We start from the raw sequence: 22052 nt of genomic DNA, 5'->3' as shown, positions 1-22052 counted from the left end.
GGCGGGGGGGGGCACTGGAAGGAGACTGGGACCAAATCTGGCTGTGATGGATGGCTCGAAGGGATCGCCCTGCCTGCGCTTCCCAGCATGCCCAGGGATCTGGGGACAGGCTGACCCCTCTGCTGGGGGCACCTAGATGGGTGGGGGAAGTTTTTACCTTCTTGCCCCACTTCGTCTTGTCCCATTTTGTTGACTTGGCAACCTGGTGTCTGGCCCGGTATTGTTTATTCTGCTTGCCGGGGCTTGGTTTTGCTTTGTAGATGTGCCCCTCTGCTATCCTGCCTGGTGCATCGGCAGTGGAGCTGTGCCAGCCAGGAATGTTCCCTGGGCGCTGCAGTGTACGTGTTCGTATGCAACACTGCCCTCTGCCAACAGGGATCAGAACTGTGCAACTGTGTGTCATGCGCCCTATACTGCTCAGCCAGAGGGGAGAGTCTCCTTTAGATGGGTGGTAGCGGGGCTCTGTGTCATACCCGCTTGCTTAGGGAGGGAGGCTGGCCTAATGGCTAAGACACTCTCCTATAGCAGGAGAGCTTAGTTCCATTCCTTCCCTTCTCTGGGCCTCAGTTTCCCCATCTGCACAGTGGGGACAACGACTCTTCCTTTGTCTGGCCTGTTTACCTTTGATCTCTTTGGGACAGGGATGGTCTCTCAAAGGGGACCTGATCCCAGCTGGGACCCTCCTAGGTGCTGCCATAATCCATCTAATAAAGTTTCCCTTTGCCGTGAGGTGCCGAGAGGTGTGAAGTCCCTGCGTTGTTTTTTTTTAACCGTTCAGATCTCTCTAGTTTGTGAGGTTCCCCCCCCTCTTCTCCCTGAGTTGTAAACAAAGTCATCTGCTTCTGTCCAGAACCTTCGGTAAGTGATTTCCACGGTAGCTGCGGCGCGGCGTTAAATCAGGGAGCTTCTAACCATAGGCTCTTTTCTGCGCTGTGAATACAGATCTCGTGGCAGCCTGTCTGGTTTTCGAATTACTGTTCCTGGCTCCTCTGCCTCTTGGAGGGAAGCTTCTTAAACGCCTTCCGCATGACTAGCCCCCCCACTTGGTGTCCTCGGGGGGCGTAGAGTCCAGCACGCTGCAGGGCCAGGGACGCCGGGTGGGGGGTACAGCTTGCAGAACTTTGCCTGATGCTAGCAAACTCCCTGCTGCCTGGCACCTGTGACAACAGATGCTTCCCCCGCGCAGAGGGCAGAGTGGGGCCTGGGATAGGCAAGGGCCCTGTGGGGCATTTTCCTTGGTGGCCTATGGCTTGACTCTGTGGTGCCTTTAGAAGGACCCATGAGGAGGGACCACAGGCCCCAGGCAGGTTTTACAGACAGCGCCACCCCGATCCCAGAAACCTTCTCCTGAGCTAGGGATGATCGGGGTGGAGGGATATTGCTGTGGCTGTTCATTGCCAGCTGGGGGGTGACCAGACCTTGGCTGGGCTCTGAGTGAAACCCTGGATAGGCAGGATGGCCTAGTGGTATGGCCCTGGCCATTTGGGTGACCTGGGTTCACTTAGCCTCTGTACCTCAGTTTCCCCACTGAGTCAGTGCTTAAAAGGCTAAAGTCAGTGCCTCGTCTCCCTCCTGCATCCCCTTATGGACCTGCTTTGAGTGCTGGGAGCAGTGTTGTCTAGTGGTTAGATGTAGGAACACAGCCCTATAGCTGTGGGACCCCCTTCCCAGAGCTGAGATGGGGGAGTGTGGTCGGGGCAGCTCATTGGGATTCCTGGGCGCTGGGCTCCTTTCCCAGCCTGAGATGGGAGCACGGTCTAGCGGTTGAAGCAGTGGATTGGGTTTTAGGAATCCTCGGTCCTGTTCCGAGCACTGGGATGGGGAGTGAGTTCTGGTGGTTGAGTGTTAGGGCTTCTAGGTTCTGTGTTGGTTCTAGGCGGGAAGGAGGGAGCTCCCGTGGATTGAAGGGGGCAGAGACTGGAAGTCAGGACTCCTGGGTTCTATCCCTGACCCTGTGAGAAGGGTGACCTTATGGATAGAGCAAAGGGAGAGCTGGGGAGTCAAGACTCCTGGGTTCTTTTCCCCCAACTCTTCCACTCTCTGTGGGGCTTGAGCAAGTTCTCTCTCTGTGCCTCAGTTTACTGCTTCCCTTTGTCATTGTCCGGGGGGGTAGAGGCGTGTGTCATGAGGCTGAGTGAATGCTGGTGAAGTGCCCAGGGATCTCAGTACATGTGCTTGGCTCCAGGGCATTGGCTAATGCCGCCATGCAGGAGCAGCAGGTGGGTAGTGGTGGATGCGCTGGGAGGCACCAGGGTTACTGGCAGTGGCTGGCGTTGCCTAATGCTGGTTGAGTTATTGTCATGCAGACCAGGCTGTTGTTTTCCCTTTGAGGGAGGTGTCTCCTTTTAAAGGGCCAGCACTGGCAGTGTAGGTGCCCGCACACTGGGGAGGACTGTGGTGGAGGGATATTGCCGTAGCTGTTCAGTGCCCAGCTGGGGGACTGAGCCCCAGCTGGGACATTAACATGTTACTGGAGGGGCAGGATGGCCCAGTGGTTAGCACACTAGCCTAGGACTTGGTTTGATTCCAAAGACTCCCTGTGGGACCTGGGACGCCTCACTTAGTCGCTCTGTGCCTCGGTTTCCCCATCTGTACAATGAGGATAATACTCCAGCCAAATACTATGTAATGGGAGACAGGCACCTGACCCCGGATAGCTCCCGGCCGATGGGAGATTCAAGTAACCATGAAGCCTGAGCCTAATGCCTCCCTTGTCCTCTCCCTCCGCAGGGCTTGGACCTCTCCTGGGGGCAGTGGAAAAGCCTGCCTTGCATCCCCCTCTAGTGTCTGGTCTGCTAATGCATAATAGCCTACTGCTGCCGGGGGATGGAGTTCCTCCTGCAGCCCCAGTGACAGAGGGGCCTGGGTGGCTGTGTTGGAGACCCTGGGTTCAAGCCGGGGTGGGGTGGGGTGGTGGAGGGACGAAGCCTCTTTCCCATTGGGAGAACAGAGCGTCCAGGGCATGCAGATCTCAGGGCAGAGGCTTTGGCATATGAATGCCCTGAGCCCTTGGGGGTCCCAGCAGACATCTGCGGACTAAGGTTCTGGCTGCCCAGCAATACAAAACCAAACCCTGGCAAGAGGCTCCCTTAAGATAGGTCCCAAAGGATCCTAGTTACTTTCCTGGGGTAGTGTCTGCAGCGCGAGAGAAATTAGCGTTATCTGCCCTTGGATCCTAGGCTGGTTGCATTTACACAGAGGAAGGCAAAGTGGTTAGAGCAGGGAGGATTGGGAGTCAGGTCATATTCTCAGCTTGGGGAGGGGAGTGGGGTCTAGTGGTTAGAGCAGGGTGGAGTTTGGGAGTAAGGAGTCCTGGGTTCTATTCCCAGCTCTACTGTTGGCTTGCTCTGAGACACTGGGGCCATGCCTCAGTTTCCCCATCTGTAGGAAAGTCATAACACCGTCCAAGCGTACTTTACAAGCAGCATGACGCAGCCTGGATGAAAGGCGCTGTAGCAATGTATTAAGAACGCTGTTTTATATAAGAGGTAATTGATGTTGTGAGTTGCAGCGAGGACTGGTCAGCTGGCCGAGAGCATGTGCCAGGTGTGGTTGCTGGCGAGGGCGTCTGTAACCACCTCTGGGATGCACAGTGGCACATTCCGCTAGGGAGGTGCCTGTGTTTTGCATCCTATGCAATGCTCAGGGTGGGGTCAGCCCAGCACAGAAGCCTGGGCATTGCCCTCCCCTGGTATCATGATTTTCCCATGGCTTCATTTCAGCTGGGATCCCCTGCGTTTCCTAAACCCCAGTGACTAATCCGTGCCCCCATCCCTCATCTCTGTAGCTCGGCTCCCAGCGTCGCCCTTGGGAGGGACGGAGGACCCGGCTTTGGGCCGTGCTGCAAAACTTGCAGCCAGGAAAGAGCCAACGTGGCTGATGCCAGCACGACCGAGTGGCTGGGGCACTGACATGGGGGACCTGGGTTCTGTTCCCCGCGTAGGCAAGTTACGCCCCTCTGTGCCTCAGTTTCCCTCTCTGTTTAGACTGTCAGCTCTTCGGGACTGTCGCTTGCGCTGTGTCTGTACAATGCCTGGTGCAGTGGGCCACGTGGGTGCTACCATAATGCACCTAATAATGCTCCGGTGGAAACCAAGGGGTACACCCAGATCCGCTCAAGGCTGGTTTTATGGCTCGCTTCACAAACATGGCCAGTGATAGCGGCACCATCCCCTGCAAACTGCATGTACTCCCCTCCCTCCCCCCCACTTTTATCTTTAACCAGAGGGATGTAAGCTAATTATGTTAATGCTCTGGCTGTGGCGCGGGGCAAAGCCGGCTCATGGCGCTCGACACTGCCTGCTGCGTAATCCCGTGGTAATCCCCACCCGGGGGTCACCCCCGTTTCAGCAGCTGGGGCCTCGCTGAGGTGGGAGACCCAGGCAGCACCAGGGATTCGATCCTACCAGATGCGCCGCTCCCCTAATCGATGGGGGGCATTTGGCTGGATTGGGCCTGTCTGCACGGCTCCCCCTTTGCCAAGAGAGAGCTGCCCACAGGGCGAGATGGGCCAGGCTGCCCAGAGGATTCAGGGGGGCCTGGAGCAAAGCAATTTCAGGGGCCCCTTCCATAAAAAATAGTTGCAATATTGTAGAATACTGTATTCTTGTGGGGGCCCCTGCAGGGCCCGGGGCCTGGGGCAAATTGCCCCACTTGCCCCCCCCCCCCCCCGGGTGGCCCTGAGATGGGCCTCTGCTTCTCTCCAGCCATGCCGGCCCTACTTCAGCCTGCAGCTGCTGCGTGTCTGCACCCCTCTCTCCGTCCCTTCTAGTCAATCCAGATTCGGGCAGTGTCGCTAGCGATGACCAGCCCCATCGGGGCTACGCCGGCCTTGCTCAGCCAGATGCCTTGTCCGAGGCGCCCCGGGCTAGCGAATGTGGGGTGAGCTGTGTTCCCCGCCTGCTGCTGCAGCACGGCCCGTGCCGCCTTTGCGACGCCTCTTCCACCGTTCTAGGCTTCGTGCCTTCTTTAATTGGTGTGAAACTGCACCTGAGTGGCCCACACCCACTGGGCAGCCTGTGGCAATCAGCTTGTGGGCGCCTCTGGCAGATGGAGGTCTTCGTTTTCCTTCATGCGAGGGGGACGTCCTCCCCTGGCCTTACCAGCGGCCCAGCTGCAGGGGCAAGAGGCTTCTTCATTAGCCCAGCACCAGACTCAGGACGTCTGGAAAAGGCGGAGACCAGCTCCTTCCATCTTTCAGGCCCGAGAAGCCCGTGGTGCCTTCGTCTCACAGAGAAGGGAGCCGCAGATAACCTGGCACCGCTGGGGGCTGAGATGTAGAGATGGCACCCCCTCATGTGTGTGGGTGCAGGTCACAGTGGAGAACCCCAGGGGGCGCTTAGGAGAGGCGGTAGTAGTGGGGTAGCGGCTCATAAACTATCGGAGCGAGTTAAAATAATCTGGTGCAATCAAAGAGGTTCTTCACACGGGGAGGGGTTGCTAAAGGTGGCAGGGGACCACCCGGCCTGGGGGCCCCAGCATGGAAGGAGGTCGAGCATCTATTGGCATCGTGCCCAGAGATCTCGCTACACTGGTACGACAGGCCGCGATCTGACCTTCTATGCTTTGTCCGCTTCTAGTATGGGATGCCGATGCTTTGCTTCTCGCTCCCTTTAGCCTCATCTTGCTCAGTTATCTGGGACTCCACTCGTGCTAGGGGCTGTACAAGCCTGGGACAAAGGGCTGGTCCCTACCACAAGGAATGAAGGGTCCCTCCATCAGATCTAGGCCCCCATGTGAGCCAGTGGGAGCCCTCCTAGCCATTCCCATGGGAGTCATTCTTGTTGCAGCTGGATTAGATGGATTTGTGCCTCCTCCATTGCTGGCTAGTCTCTGTCCTGCCCCTACAGTCTCCTCCCCACACCTGCCCCCTGGCCCCTTGCCTGTAGGGCTAGTGAATAGCAACCAAGGGGGAGAATTCACAAGTCACAGGCTGGCAAGGACAGAGGTGCCTTCAGCCAAGTCTCAGAGCGACGTGGGGTTTTGGAGAGGGGAGTTGGATGCGGAGGAGTAGGCTCTCATGCCCCACAGTGACAGGATGGAGAAAGTGGCTTGCATTGGGGTGGGGGGCGGGGAGGAGATGCTGGCTGGGTGCTTGGGAGCTGGATCCCGCAATGATGGGTGGGGGCAGTGGGTGGGGGTGTGCTGTGCTTGGCACAGGAGCATGGAGTGGTTGGCGGGTGCTGTCCTTGGTGAGGGCTTCTGGGCACATGCTGGGCATGGCATGGGCTTGGCATAGGAGCATGGTGAATGCCACGTGGGGCAAAGGCCAGCAGGCGGGTGCTGAGCTTGCTGGGCGTGGGCTGATGGGCAGGTGCAATGGGGGCACAGGCGCTGGCAGGAAGGTGAGCTGGCAAGTGGGAGCTACCGGTGGGTGCTGTCCATGGCACGGGTGCTGCATGGGGGCAGGGCGTGTAGTTGCTGCATGGGGTGTGGGTTGCTGCTGCATGGGGTGCAGGCTGGCAGGCGGGTGCTGGGGGGAGGGGGCTGGTGGACAGTTGCTGTATGGGGTGCACGCTGTTGAACATGAGAACGGCCACACTGGGTCAGAATAATGGTCCATCTAGCCCAGCGTCCTGTCTTCTGACCATGGCCAATGCCAGGTGCTTCAGAGGGAATAAACAGAGCGGGGCAATTATTGGATGATCCACCCCTGTTGTCCAGTCCCAGCTTCTGGCATTCAGAGGTTTAGGGACAACCAGAGCGTGGAGTTGCGTCCCTCACCATCTTGGCTAATAGCCGTTGAAGGACCTCCCTTCCAGGAACTTGTCAAGTTCCTTTTTGGACCTAGTTACACTTTTGGCCTTCACAGCATCCCCTGGCGGTGAGTTCCCCAGGCTGACTGTGCTTTGCATGAAGAAGTGCTTCCTTATGTTAGTTTAAAACCTGCTGCCTGCTAATTTCATTGTCTGACCGCTGGTTCTTGTGTTAGGGGAAGGGGGAAATAACACGTCCCTAATCACTTTCTCTGCACCAGTCATGATTTTATAGACCTCTTGTATCCCCCTTAGTTGTCTCTTTCCTAAGTCAAAAAGCCCCAGTTGATTTAATCTCTCCTCCTATGGAAGCTGTTCCATCCCCCTAATCATTTTCGTTGCCCTTCTCTGCACCTTTTCCAATTCTAATAAATCTTTTTGGGGAGAGTGGTGGTGACCAGAACTGCCCGCAGTATTGCGGATGTGGGTAGACCATGCTTTTGGATAGGGACGTTATCTCTTCTATGTTGGTGCTGTGCTGTGTGGGGGATCGGCTGGGAGATGGGCGCTGCGTGGGTTCACTTGCTGCGCTGGCACTGCATGGAAGGCAAACGCTGCATGGGGAACGGTGCAGGCCGATGGGCAGGGACTGGTGATGGGCTTGGTCCTGGCAAGCAGATGGGCTTGTGTGGTGCCAGGGAAACTGCAGAGATCTGCTGGGGTCAGGGTCTTCCTGCTGCCGGCTGGGATCCCGTCTCCATTGGCACTGGCCTGGTGCCCAAGCTGCCCTGGCTGGGCTGTGTCGCCAGGAGGCTGCTGGGGAGTGGGGCGGGATGCGGCTGCCAGCTGGGGATTAGCACTCCAGAGGCTGAGCTCTGTACCATCAGCATCAGCAGCTGGGTATGTTCTCCTCCCCTGCTGCACAGACACTGCCTGCCCTCAGCTCTGCCCCGCTTCCCCCATCACACCCTTGCCTGCTCCCACAATGTCCTTTGCTACCCCTGAGCCACCTTCTGTGGGTCCCCTCCCCTGGGGGCTTTGTCCACTCCCCACCCTCAGATTTGGCTGTGCTGGGCCAAAGGCCTCCCTGGGGATTTCAATTGCATTGCCTCAGAGTCGGGTTTGGCATGGCGTCCAAGCAGGGGAGTGGGGTCTAGTGGTTAGACAGGGTTGGGGGTCCTGGGAGTCAGGACTCCGGGGTCCTATTCTCAGCACTAGGAGGGGATTAGGGTCTAATGGGTTAAAGGAGGGAGGGCTGGGGGGTTTGAACTCCTGGGTCCCATTCTCACCTCTCGGAGAATATATGGTCTAGGGGTTAGAGCAGATGGAATGAGAGCCAGGACTTCTGCGTCCTAGTCCCAGCTCTGCCACTGATTTGCAGTGTAATTCAGGGGAAATCATTTCTCTCTGTGCCTCAGTTTCCCTTTCTGTAGAACAGAACAGCGATTAGCTTAGATTCATAAATTCCAGGGCCAGCAGGGACCTGGAGCTGTGACCATCTCGTCTGACCTCCTGAATGATAACTGGCCCGAGACCTGCCCTGAATTAATTCCTCTTTGAACTAGAGCAGAGCTTTTAGAAAAGCAGCCAGCTTCGATCTAAAGCCAGGGGACCCTGGCGGGTTAATTTTTCTTTGTAAAGGACTTGTTAAACTCTTGGCTGCGTAACTACTGGGCATTTCCATCTGGGGAGCAGATAAATGTGTGTATAAGCATGTGCGGAGAGAGGCCCCTGCTTGCCAGCTCGTAACCTGCCGTGCGGGGCCATTCCAGCCCTGTTTGTGTTGCACTGAGAGGCTCTTTGTGCCAGGGGCCTGTCGCTTCATCCAGCTGAAATAACAGCCAGCTCTGGGGTGGGACCCGGTCGCTCCTTAACAGCCCACAGCAACAGGCCAGGGAAGCAAAGATCCAGTCAGACCAGCAGGGGCGGCTTGGGGAATGAGGGTGTGCTGGCTTTGGAGAGTCACCCGGCGCGGTGTCCTGGTGGGGCGCTGGCCGTTTGGAGAACAGGGAGGCTGGGCTATTCCACACCGGGAGCCGCTGAGTCAGCACCATGGAACGCTGGGAAAGCTGCCATGGAAATTTTGGCTGTCAAAGCCCCAGCGGGCCACGGCAGCACCTAATAGCGCCTCTTTCCTCCTGAGAGAAGTGCAGGAGTTACTGGCAGGTGCCGAACGGGTGGCATGCAAAGCAGGGGCTGTTTGCGGGAAGGGGAAGCCCCTGCATCTGTCCCACTCCACCCTCCCCGGGAACCTTCCCTTAGGAATTTACAGTGCTGTGTAACGTTAGGGATTGCGGCCTCACGGGTCCATGCTTTAATGCCCATTGCACAGAAAAGGAAACTGAGAAACGGCGGGGGGGAGGGCGGGGGGAGGCTGAGAATAGAACTCAGGAGTCCTGTCTCCCAGTCCCCTGCTGTAACCACTAGACATCACTCCCCACCCCGATCTGAGAAGAGAAGCCAGGAGTCCTGATACCTGGTCCCTTCCACAGCTGGGATCTGGGAGTCCTGGCTCCCTCTGGGTCCTGTCTGCAGTCCAGAGATGGAGCATGCCCAGGTCACAGGCACAGGGGCCAGGAGTCAAGGCACAGGTGTTCTAGTTCTACCTCTGCCACTCAAGTCACTCTATTATTCTGTGACTCAGCTTCCCCATCGGTGACCAGACAGAGGCTGTTTTCCCATATTCCTGGGGGGGAGATTGTGAGATTCACAGAGTTCCTGTCTGTCAAACTCTGGTTCACTCTCCATCAGATGATGGGGTAGGAGGGCAGAATGCTGTTGTCAGACCTGTCCCATCGCAGGTGAGTCTGGGGGTGGGGGCGGGATGGGCTCCAAGAGGGAACGTTGTGGGTGCAAGATTTCACCCCAGGAAGGGATCGGTGCTGAGTGCAATCCCGTGCAGGGGGTTCAAGGCATCACGTGTTGCTTGAGCATTTCAAAGTGGGGGCTCCCCTGCGTTGGGGATCGGAACAGAGTGTCACCTCTGCAGAGCTGCTCTGCGTTGTTCCCGTCAGTTTCCCTGCGGAGACCAGCCCTTTGCCCTCAGCAGGGAGTGTCTCCTGCCCTGGTTGGGTGTGCTGGAAACCTGCACTTTCCTTGCATTGTAAATCAAACCAGAGGTCTCCCCCTGTCCCTTTTGCAACCAGGCCTCCAGGATCCGTTGCCTTTAGCCACTTCCCTCTCACCGGCTTGGTGGTCCTGAGCCACCCGGCTTGGGGAGAAAGGGAGGCTGCTTGTAAAGGGATTTTTGCCACAAGCTGCTTTGTGACGCCTGACAAAAACCTTTCTGCTTTTGTCCCTCTCACTTGGCGGCAGGGAATTAGCCAGGAGAAAGGAAAGGAGTTTACTGGGCGGATAAGTGTTCTCCGCTCCCCACCCCCCACGACCCCCATCCGCTCCTGCAGGTGGGAGATTATTACACTGACGGAACAGAGGCAGGTGGTTAATGATGGCTAAGCAGTATCCTTTCCCAGGTCACCTGCCTCTCTCCAGAGCCCCGATCGAAGAGCATCGGAGCCACGCTCACGTCCTCGGAGGCGGCAGAACTGGCTGCCAAAGGATCAGCCTTTAGGCTAACGCCGAGAGCATCCGGTGGGGTCATCTCCCCTGGGGAGCCCTGTCACCTGAGACGTTGGCTGCTAGACGGGCTTGGGGAGGGGCCCCATGCTGTTCCCCAGGGGACGTGGTCATGCCTAGATGGGAGGCCCTGCCTTGAAGAGCTCACCTTCCAAGCAGAAGGGTCATGATTCGCCTGTTACAGATGGGGAAACCGAGGCTCGGGCGGACGAAGCGATTGGCCAAAGGGAGTGCAGAGCCAGGAATCGATGCCGAATCTCCCCCAAGCTTTAATCCCAACACCCCACATCCCTTTCTGCCGGCAATATGCCTGGGTCCCTGGGGAGCTGGGCCTCCGTCCCAGCATCCCCTTCTCAAACCAGGCGGGACCTGGGGTGGGTCATTTATCCCTGGCTGTAATTTCACCACCTGCAGCCTAATCCTGCTCCTAATACCCCTGAGCTCCGGGGCGCAGAGCTGGTGACCGGGACCTTGTATTGACCAGCATGGTTGCTTGGCCTTCCCAGAAGCCCTTAACAACGCAGCTGCTGCACAGCTGGGCTGTGTCATTGCAAACATCTGGGCCGTGTGACCACATCACCCCAGCCCACCCCGCCCTGGGCAGCCTAGACGCAGCAGCCAGCCCTAGGAAGCCAGAATCAAGCCTGTGGCAGTGGGGTGGGGAGTGGCGGGGGGGCAGGGTGTTGTCATGCCGACTGGCGCGTGTGTTAGCAGCTCCCCAGTAATTTCACTACAGGGCTTTTAGTTAGTTAGGTTTTTTCCCCTCCTTGATGTTGGCAGGAATTTGCAGCTGAGCCCGGGGAAGGGTTGGGCTGGAGGAGGCTGCATCTGGCCTGGCAGAGCCGTGCTGTAGGCTCAGTAAGGGGTCAGGTTTACACCCCGCTGTGCATGGTGAACAGCAGGCTTCAGCCTGGAGTCCCTCGGCCCACTGTCCCAGCCCAGGGTTCCCCACACAGCTCTGCCGGTGTCCCTCAATCCTGCTCCCCAGTCCTGGGACCCCACCCCCCTGCTCTGCCGATGCCCTTCAGTCATGACCCACAGCCCCCTGCTATTCCAGACCTGCCCGTGCACCCCAGTCTGACCCACAATCTCCTCTGCTGTTCCTGCCCTAATCTCAGTCCGGGTCCTGATGTGCTATAGGAGGGAAGCAGCCGCTAGTGGGTAGAGCAGAGGGGGGTTGGAGGCAGGACTCCTGGGTTCCCACTCCACCATTGACTACATACAAATATACGATACCAGGCAAATCACTCCCTCTCTCTGCCCAGCTATGACTTGGGGTGAGGGTCACGTTTGAAAAGCCCCCAGTTATTCTTCCCGGCTGGTTTCTCAGCTCACTGGCGGTTGCCCTGGTGCGAGTGATGACTGTTCGATGGATGGTGTCTGAGATGTGGAGACGCACTTCTCAGCTGCGTGAAATCTCCGCCATCCACCCCAATTTACCCTCCTGTGTTGCCGCTAACACTACATCTGGGCTTAGGTCTCCAGGGTTGAAAACTGTGATCTTCCTGTTGTCTATCTTGTCTGTTTAGGCTGTGAGGCAGAGACGGTCTCTCGCTGTGCGTCTATGCAGCGCCCGGCACAACAGGGCCCTGATCTCAGCTGGGGCTGGGACTGTGTCTCGCTGTGTGTCTTTGCAGTGCCCGGCACAACGGGGCGCTGATCTCATCTGGGGCAGGGACTGTCTCTCGCTGTGCGTCTGTGCAGTGCCTGGCACAATGGGGCCCTGATCTCAGCTGGTGCAGGGACTGTGTCTCGCTGTGTGTCTGTGCAGTGTCCGGCACAACGGGGTGCTGATCTCATCTGGGGCAGGGTCTGTCTCTCGCCGTGCGTCTGTGCAGTGCCTGGCGCAACGGGGCCCTGATCTCAGCTGGGGAAGGGACTGTCTCTTGCTGTGTGTCTGGGCAGAGCCTGGCAGAATGAGGCCGTGATCTCAGCTGGGGCAGGGACTGTCTCTTGCTGTGTGTCTGGGCAGCACCCGGCAGAATGGGGCCCTGATCCCAGCTGGGGCAGGGACTGTCTCTTGCTGTGTGTCTGGGCAGCACCCGGCAGAATGGGGCCCTGATCCCAGCTGGGGCAGGGACTGTCTCTTGCTGTGTGTCTGGGCAGCACCCGGCAGAATGGGGCCCTGATCCCAGCTGGGGCAGGGACTGTCTCTCGCTGTGCGTCTGTGCAGCACCCAGCACCTCAGTGCATTGATGGGAGCTGTTCGGAAATTTATTCGATGAAACATTTTTTTTGTTGGCAAAAAATGCTAATTTGTTTAAAGTGAAGTTGGCTGAAACATACCAGGTTTGATGAAACTTTTGCCAAGCAGGGGTGGAATTTCTGGAGGGGGTGACCCCAGAATATCCAATGGCCTAGTGGGTAGAGCACTCACCCGGGGCGTACAAGACACAGATTCAAATCCCTTCTCTGCCTGATTCAGAGCAGGGATTTGAACCTGGGCCTTCTGCACCCCATAACCACTAGGGCACAGGGTATTCTGGGGTTCTGTAGAAGATTCTCTGTGCCCACCCCTCCCGATGTGGAATCAAACTGAATGCGACTCATTATGAGGTTTTGACAAAATGGAATTCTCGGTTTCCAGCCCGCCCCCGGCCCTGATCTCGGCTGGGGTGTTTCTATGCCTCCATCGCGCAACCAGGTGGAACCAGTAATAGTTCAGATGCTGAAACAGCCCATCTGAATCTGAACTGAGGAGCGGCTTGGTCGCTGTCCAACAAGCTGCTCTCACCTGCGGGACCAGCAAAGCAGCCTTGGGTCTGCATCCCACCCCCCTCTTCCAGCCGTCAGCTGCTGCAGCATCTTGCACACCAACAATTGGCACATCCCCGACATCCCCGCTCCTATGGGATCCTCCCCCTGCCTGGGAAGAGGTCTGATCCCTGTGCCAGCGAAGCCCTGGGAGCCAGCAGGGTGTGTGTGTGTGTGTTGGTCGTTATGTAATAGCTGCCTACCAAGGGCGTGTTGTTTGCCTAGGTGTGAGATTATACATAAACTGTGGGTTCTGGATACTCCCTGTGCAGATTGCAGGAGCCAGAGTCCTGAGTGCCGACCATTACGCCATGGGAGCAGCTCTCCTGGGTGGAGAGAGGGTAGCTGGTCGCGGGCCTCGGGTTCTAGAGAGATGGGTTTGAGTCCTGACTCTGACACTGACTTCTTGTACGAGCCCTGGCAAGTCCCTTCCTCTCACTGGCATCAGTTCCCCGATCTGTAAAATGGGGAGAAATCAGCCTGCCTTTGCGTAGTAGATTGTGAGCTCTGTGAAGCAGGGACTGTCTTGACTTGTATCTGTGCAGCACCCAGTGCTCCGGGGCCCTGATCCCAGCTGGGACAGGGACCGTCTCTCGCTTTGTGTCTGTGCAGCACGTGGCACAACGAGGCCCTGATCTCAGGTGGAACAAGGACTGTCTCTCACTTTGTGTCTCTGCAGTGCCTGATATGACTTTTCCAAGCTCTGCTGTAATATAAATTATAGTGACCTGGGATGTGGTTCTCTGTGGGCTTTTGCAGGGGCCTCAGATCACGGATTTTGACAATTTTTTCACCTCTGCCATGTGGGCAGGGCTTTGGGCTCCCAGCCGTAAGCTACTGGCAGGGTATGAACCTGGAACCTTCTGTGCTACTAGCACCATCTTCTACCCCTGGAGCTAAAGAAGCAACACCATTAACTGGTAGCGATAGTAGACTCTTATGCTCTTAGACAGACCAGCTACTAGGAGGGGGACAGAACCCCACACTCCCCTAGCGAGGTGTTGTTATTATTGATTGCACTGAGCTCCAGGCATGGACCAGAACCCAGGGCACTAGGAGCTGACAGTCTGAATTGGGGCATCTGTCCTGTGTTGGTTCTTGGGACTGAGGATGCGGGGAGAGGGAAGACAGATCCTTTAATCCCTAGATTGCGAGTTCACCCCCAGCCCACCTTGTAGGCACTAGGTGACTCAAGGACTGGAGCGGCCGTCAAGAGTGAGCACCCCAGGTGTGTGGGGGGGTCCCTCCAGGTTGGCAGGGGAGTGGCAGGAAGCTCGCCTGTTGTCTGCAGAGCTGCCAGTCTAGCATGTAAAAGCCCAGGCCAGGGCTGGGGGGAGCGGGCAGCAGTTCTCAGTGGTGCCCGGTGGCTGGCAAAGCCCTCACTGCAGCATGTGGTAGGGGGGCCGCAGAGGGCCGTGGAGCAGGAATTGCACCCAAGCCAGTCCCCTCTCAGCAGCCCTGGCACAGCTCCAGTGACCACAGGCAGCTCCGGCCCAGGCCAGCGAGCTCCCGGCAGCGCTGCCGGCCAACGCGAGGCTGCTTGTGTCAGGAGCAAAAACCCTCTGGCGCTCCCTTGGAAGAGCCGGTGCTGCCAGTCAGTTTCCGGAGGACGGCAGGGGCACTCGGCGAGCAAACGGCACCAGCCCACACATCAGCCCCAACCAATAGCTGCGACTACCCGGAGGGGGCAGGCTGGGAGCTGGTGAGCCAAGGGGCACCGCAGGGGCTGTCTGGGCCTGGCAGCCTCCTTAGAGCATCACTCTCTGGGGTCCTGCAGCTCAGGTTGGGTTGGCGTCCCTGTCGCTCAGCTGGAGGGGAGCCTGGTACTGCCCCTTCCCCCATCCCCTGAGCTTCTGTGCAGCGTTGCTGTGAGACTGCTGTAAAGCCCCTTTTCCTTACCCCCGAGTTGGCTGCATCTCAGCGCCGGGCGAGGGATCCCTGTATGAACAGCCCTGGCACCCCACCCCAGAGGTGGCTGCATCTCAGTGCTCGCTGGGGGATCCCCTGTATGGACAGCCCTGGCACCCCACCCCAGAGGTGGCTGCATCTCAGCATGTGGCTCCAGACTGGGATAAAAGCTCTAGGGAGGCAGTGTGGCTGCTGGGTGTGCAGGCGATGGCTGCAAAGGATCCCAGGCCCCATGTCTGTTCAGGTGCCTCCCTCCGCTGTGACTCAGACACGTGTGGCTGGCAGGCGGCCAAGGCCTAGGAGCTGGGTTATGTAAGCAGGGAGTTCAGGCGAGGCCAGTGTAGGGATTGGGCCATGCTCCCCGGGCCTGCCCTGCTTCCCCTTATTCAAACCCCACCCAGCAGGGGGCAGCAGGCAGCTGAGTGGGCACCGGGTGGCAAAGAGGGTCAGACACTGGGTGGGTCTGACTGTACAGGCGTGCCTAGGGGCCCCGACCAGGATCAGGGTGCTGAGTGCTGCACCCTGACCTAGAGCAGGGTCCCTGTTATGTTAGGTGCTGCATAGATCTCCCCCCACCCCGAGATCGGGGTCCCCCTTGTGCCAGGCGCTGCCCAAACCTGGACCAAGATCAGGCTCCCCACAGGGACCAGAGGTTGTACGGGCTCCAGTTCCGAGATCAGGGGAGCCAGGGGCCATACGGGACCCAGGATTGGGCTGTACAGGCCCCAGGGCTGAGATCAGGCCCCCCACGGTCCAGAGTGAGACAGCCGCTGTCCCACTGAGCCCCCTGCCATGGGGGTACCAAGACCCGGGGAGGGGATCTCATCTCTTTTGGCCTGAGATTTTTCTCCAATTCTTCACTATCTTGTGCCACTAACTCGTGGCCCTGCATGTGGCTGGTACGTGAGCCCTTCTGATTGGAGGCGGGGGCCGCCTGCCACTGGCTGGGCTGCCTGATTGGACTAGAGCACTGTGGTTCCTGCCACAAATTCAAAAACGGCCCGCCCACACACACACTGTGAAAGGCCCACGGGCACTGGCTTAAACTGGGCCAGCTCTGCTCCGGCCTGTGGGAGTGGGAGGGGGGGCTTGGAAAAGGGAAATAAACTAAAATCTGCAGGAGTAGACTCTGGAATTCTCTGCCCGTCAGATGCCCGGTGCCACGGCTGACCCACCTCGAGGGGGATCAGTGCCCCTCTTACCCTCCCTCCCCCCCGAGGGGGATCAGACCCCTTGATAGTTCCGGCTGCTGTGAAATGTCTTTGCCCTTGAGTGGGGAGCACATCCCAGATGGGGAGAAGTCTGTGAATCGGGGAGCGGATGTGAGGGATGTCCCCACTTCCAGCTTCGGCAAAGTGAGCCAGGACGGTCTCAGCTCCTAGTAAGGCAGCCCCACCCCTTCCAGCCCCCCAAACCGCCAGCTGTTTGGAGGAGAAAGGGCCAGGCCTGAGGCCAGACCCACTTCCCCTGCGGACAGGGCTGGACTCTCCTGGCCGCAGCGGAGGACACACAGGGCCCTGAGTGCACCTTGCAGCCCCAACTGCCCATCCTGGGTGGGTCCCTCTGGGGGGAGCTCTGCCCGCTCAGCCGCCCCATGCTGAGAAACCGTCTCCAGCCCTGCTCAGAAATGGCCCCAGAGCCATGGGGGTTAAGGCAAGGAGCGAAAATAGCAAAGCTGCTTAGGAGGGTGGCGTGGCGAACGTGCGGCTTTCTCCAGGCCGCAGTGCTCAGCAGGCTAATCAGATTGATTTTCCCTTTCGGGGGTGGGGGTGGAGGCGCAATTAACCCTTTGTTATAGTTGGTGGGTCGGGATTGAGGGGCACTGACAGAGCTGGGGGGTGGGGCTTTCATAGGAGGGGGCTGTGGGTTGGGTTTGAGGGGCATGGGCAGGGCTGGGATAGCAGGGGGCTGTGGGTTAGGATTGAGGGGCACGGGCAGAGCAGGGGTCAGGGCTGGGATAGGAGGGGGCTACGGGTTGGGACTGAGGGGCAAGGGCAGAGCTGGGGGGCGGGGCTGGGATAGGAGGGGGCTGTGGCCCAGTATTGAGATATTTCTCTCACTATCCCAGATGTGGGCTCCCTAGGTCTGCTGATGCCCCCTAAATCCCAGCCCCCACCCGCTATCCCAGACCTACCCCCGTCCCCCAGCTCTGGGGTGTACCTTGGTTCCTGGAGGGGGAGGGGAAATGGAAACTCTCTAAGTAAATTACAAAGTGCTGAGGAGGGGAAGGGGGTGGATGCTGGCGCAGGCTGAGGGGGAGGATGCTGCATCTCTCTGGCTCAGTCCCAGGGGGCACGAGGTTTCGTGCTGCCCGGGTCCAGGTGCTGTGGGGCGCAGGCAGGCTGGGCTGGGCTGTGGTCTGCCCCACATGCTCCCTAGTAGAACTGATCCCGCAGGGTCCTAGAGCATAGCAGGCTTGGCCAAGTTCTGCAGAGGGAGGGAGTGGGATCCAGTGGTTAGAGCAGTGGGACTGGGAGTCAGGACTCCTGGGTTCCATTCCCAGCTTTGCCACAGACTCATGACCTTGGGCATGTCGGGGGGCTGATCCTGCCCTAAGCTTGTAGCGCGCTTGGAGCCCCTCCAGCGAGATGTGTGATTCCAGGGGATATCGATGCTGATGCCTCTCTCACCATCTCTCAGGTGCCCCCAGAATCCGTCCAGTCCCACGCAGGCAGGCAGGCAGCAGGATTTCTGCCCCGCACAGAGCCCTCAGTGCCCTCTGCTGGCTGGGAGCACAAGGCCTTTCTGTGCGGTTTTAGCATCTCTCCAGTCCCCGGGGAAGCTGGACGACCAAGCAGGTTGTCCCTGCCTGGTTACGTCCCCCTCCGCCCTGCCCTGAGAGAAAACGAGCCGTCCATCCCCGTCCACCCCGATGCAGCTCTGCCTGTCTGATTGTCTACCCAGACAGCTTCATCTCTCCATCAACTCTGTGCACTCCCATCTATCTAAGGTACTTACCTGGCCCCCCTTATCTTAGTAACCAAGTGCTTCACCCCCCCCCCCTTGGGAGGCAAGACAGTGCAGTTAGTCTCATTGTCCAGGAGGAAATTGAGGCACAGAGAAGCTAAGTGAGTTGCCCAAAGTCACGCAGGAAGTCTGTGGAAGAGCAGGGACTTGAACCCGGGTCTCCCGATTCCCAAGCTTGCCCCCTAATGACTGTGTGAGTGCAGGGGGTTTCTGAGCTCCGCTACCGTCCCACCTGGAACAATGTGACATAGCTTATTCCTGACTTAATTATTAATCAGTCTGATAATGCCTACGCGGCCATAAGTTATTAATCAGGGTAGTGGGCATGGGCTTATGGGGAGAGATCAGTCAGTAAGCGATGGCTCTCACTGAATAATGAGAAGCTCTGGGCTTTCCTCTCAGCTCGCCCCGGCCCTCAGTGTCTTGCGGCACCACCCTGCCCCGCTCCTCTCTGGCCTTGGAATGTGCAGGCCGCTACAAGCTCATCCTCTGAGCCTGGGGCTTTCCTATCTCACCCCCCTCTCCGCTTCCCTCCTCTGGCTGCCCCGTCCACCACAAGCTGCTTGGCTGCCCTTCCAGGCCCTTGGCAGCCTGTCCCCTCCCTCCCTGCCATCCTGCATTCACTCCCCCCTCCGCTCAGCCCATGGTCCCAGCCTCTAGCACCCACCTGATCCGTTCTCACACCAGCCCCTTGGCGCGCTCTCCCGTGCTGCCCCGTGCGCCTGGAAGGAGCTCGCTGCAAATGTCCGCGAAACGAGCTCATCTTCTCCCGCCCGGCCCTCCTTACACCTTCAGAACTCCTCCACTGGCTCTGGCCTGTGGCCATGCTGCAAGCCCGGCCTCCCAGCCTGAGCAACGGGGTGCTCACTGCGCTCCCCCAGCTGACTGGGTCCGGCTGATCTTGCATTTGGATTGTCAACTCGTTGGAGTGGGGGCCGTCTTTTTGTTCTGCGTTTGTACAGAACCTGGTGCTGGGGGGCCTGGTTTGTGACTGGGGCTCCTGGGTGCTACCGTAATATACCTAATCAATAAAGTACAGCGCCTGGCGCCAGGGGGCCCTGGTTTGTGACTGGGACTCCTGGGTGCTACTGTAATACACCTAGTCAATAATGTACAACCCCTGGTGCCAGGGGGGCCTGGTTTGTGACTGGGGCTCGTGGGTGCTACCGTAATACACCTAATCAATAATGTACAGCACCTAGCACCATGGGGACCTGGTCCATGAATGAGACACCTTGGCGCTACCCCAGTGCAAACAGCGATAATAATATTGTTTCGACACACTGAGCGGTGTGTTTGGGTCGTTCCCCAATGCTCTGTCTGGTCTCTGCCGTAAGGTCTGCAGTGAGGCCTGGCCCCTGGGGCATTTGCACTCAGAGCAGGAGGTGCTGGATAAATTGGGGTGGGGAATGAGTTGTAGAGCATTTCTCCTGGAGGGTCTAGTGGTTAGAGCGGTGAGGGCTGAGAGCCAGGACTCCTGGGTTCTGTTCCCAGCTCTGGGATGGGAGTGGGGGCTAGCGGGTTAGTTGAGGGGAAATGGAGGCTGGGAGGACTGGTAATCAGTCCCCTCGGTTCTATTCTAAGGGGCTGGTGGGCCCTCTTGGTGCCTCAGTTTCACCATGCAGCTTCAGTAGCCATTTGGAAGAGATGGCAGGCTTGTGGGGGGGATGCCTGCAGGGGTCCTGCTGCTGCTGCCGTCTCACCCTGTCTCTCTCTTGGTTGCAGGCCCGATCGTCGTGAAGAAGACGCACACATGTAAGTACAATTCCCACCAATGAGCCTCTCCCCCTTTGCACTGTCCCAGGCATCCTGCCCCAATAGGGATCTCGGGCCCTGCCCCTAGCTGAGGCACAAGGAAGATCTGCAAAGCTCAGCACAGCCTAGACCCTCTTGGCTCATGTGGGGATATGCTGTAGCAGAGGGAGCGTGGCCTAAGCACGGGGGACTAGGACTCCTGATATTGTTGAAATCAAGCCAGGCACCCGCACCATGCCTCAGTTTCCCTCCTGTACAGTGTGGGCAGTGATACCTGGCTGACTCTTGGGAGCTGGGCAGTTCCTTGCTCATGACTATGGTTCTGTTTATAAAGGGCTAATAAGCAAGGGAGAGGGTGGTTAATTAATTATAGAGTCTTGTAATACCCAGGAGCTCAGTAGCTGGTTGGTATTAGTCTGTGGCCCCTTTTCACAATGTAGATGCAGCCAGCTCAAGCCTGAAACTGGCTTATGCCGTCTGGTCACCCTGTGTGACAGCAGGGTAGAGTTACCATTGAAACTCACTTACCACTTAGCAGCCGGCTTTGTCTCAGGGCTGTAAAACCCACCTGCTGGGCCTCGCCGGGGTGGGATGGGGCTGGGGGGCAGGGCTGCTGGTCCAAAATGGGAGTTATTTGAGCCAGGGGTTCCCGAGATACAGCCCCCCTGAACAGTCATGTGACAGTCAAATGTTAGGGAGCCTTAAGGGGAAGGGGGTGATGGGGGACAAAGAGCCCTTGGCATGGGAGGGAAGAGGGCACTCAGAGCCCCTGGTATGAGCGAGGAGAGAAGGGTGGGAGTTGACATGGAGGGGAGAGTGGCACCTTGGGAGCGGGTGGTGAAAATGGAGGGGGTCCAATGAGCTCGGCCGACACAAGCTACTCAAAGCGGAAGTGGGACATTGGTCCAGAGTGCCCCAGGTTCCTCCCCACGCAGGGGGTGCCAGAGCTGAGCATGTGTCTTTAGGAACTGCCCCACCTGGGAGGGGCGAGAACCCAGACACCGCCCTTCCTCGCTCCCAAGAGGAGCGGATAGATCTTGCATATATTACACCCAGCTCCTCCTGTACTTGCTGTTCCAACTTCTCTTTGGCTGGGCCGACGAAAACAGGGACAACGCTGAGGATATTTCCAAACAGGGCTGGGTAAATACCATCCTTGCAATATCGGCTTCGCAAGTCTCTTGCATGCCAGATTTCCCTGGCATCTGTGCCTGCCAAACCCCACAGCAGCAGCCAGCGCTTGGTGCCGCACCGAAAGGCCACGTGTCCAGCCCTGTGATGCCGCCCAGCAATTCCTTCCTGACCCTGAAGGCCTGAAGCATGGGAGTTGCCATCATTAGAGTATCTGGTGTGCTCTGTCTCCTTCTGGTGGCTGGATTATGCAAAGAGGTTGAGTTGGCCACTGCCTCTGGGCTAACAGATGAGCTGCAGCTGAGGCTTGTGCATTCGGAACAAGGGGGCTATGGGTTCGATGCCTGCTCAAGGGCATTGTGGTGTTAGGTGGCAGATGGAGGGTCTCAACCCATCTGGGAAGGGAAACTAAGGGTGCAACCAGCTGTGAGGTCTTAACGCACACCCAGCTACAGGGTCTTAGTGCCAATGGTTGTTTCACCCCCTAGTAGCAGACCCTGGTGACTGCAACAACCTGCCCCTGAAGACCAAAGCCTCCATCCTGCACCCACTCCTGGCCTCGCCACTGGCTTAGACTGGGCTTTCGGGGCCAGCTGTGGCTACCAGCCCTGAGATGCTCAGAGCCAGCCATGCCTTGGCAAGCTCCAGGGCTGGGTGCCCGCCTGTCTTCAGCAGAGTGTCCCGGAGGTGCACTGCCCCTGCCTTTCCTTTTCTCGGCGGGCTGCCCTGTTTAACCCCCTGCTGCTGGAGCGGGCTGGGCCTCGCTGTTTCTGGCAGCAGGAGGTGAGGGGGGCCCATTTCTCCCTGGCTCTGCCTGGGGGCTCCCTCAGCCAGAGCCCCTGCCGTGCGCGGTGGGGGAGGGGCCAAGGCAAAGGCAGGCGCTGCGGTGAGCTTGGTTTTCACAGCGCTGCGGTTAACTCGTCCCGAGGTGTGAATGCTCCTGAGGCTGGGTGGGGGGTGAAGGAAGTCTGGAGGGGGGGTGCTCTCCCCCCAGCCCATCTGCTGCAGAGGCTGGTCCCCTTCCCCCCACCTCGCCACAGGGAGAGAACCAAAGCACAGCTGCCCCGGGGCTGAGCTGGGTGCGGGGTGGGGGGGTGCAGGCCACTTCCTCAGGAGGGTCCCGGGGGTGGGGGTGGGGATCTGGCTGGGGGGCTGGGGACCATACCAAGGCAGTGGGCGTTGTATCAGCTGAGCCCTTCCCAGCGGGCTGTGCGGCTCCATTGGTGTCTGCGTTGTGCCTGGGAGGGGGTGGGTGAGGGCAGGCGT

The 22052-nt window shown here is 58.5% G+C and overlaps 1 protein-coding gene across 1 annotated transcript in view; it reads left to right on the top strand.

Moving 5' to 3' along the window:
• Positions 1-22052, top strand: part of RORC (RAR related orphan receptor C) — a 67450-nt gene that overhangs the window by 1082 nt on the left and 44316 nt on the right. Inside the window, exon 2 of the mRNA XM_050930633.1 lies at positions 19626-19655. Coding sequence (XP_050786590.1) covers positions 19626-19655 — 30 coding nt within the window. The remainder of the gene's footprint in view (positions 1-19625; positions 19656-22052) is intronic.

This window comes from Gopherus flavomarginatus, chromosome 20, assembly GCF_025201925.1.
Source record: "Gopherus flavomarginatus isolate rGopFla2 chromosome 20, rGopFla2.mat.asm, whole genome shotgun sequence".
Lineage (NCBI taxonomy): Eukaryota > Metazoa > Chordata > Testudines > Testudinidae > Gopherus > Gopherus flavomarginatus.
Note: the sequence above shows the minus strand (reverse complement) of the source record. Positions and strands in the feature narration are given on the sequence as shown.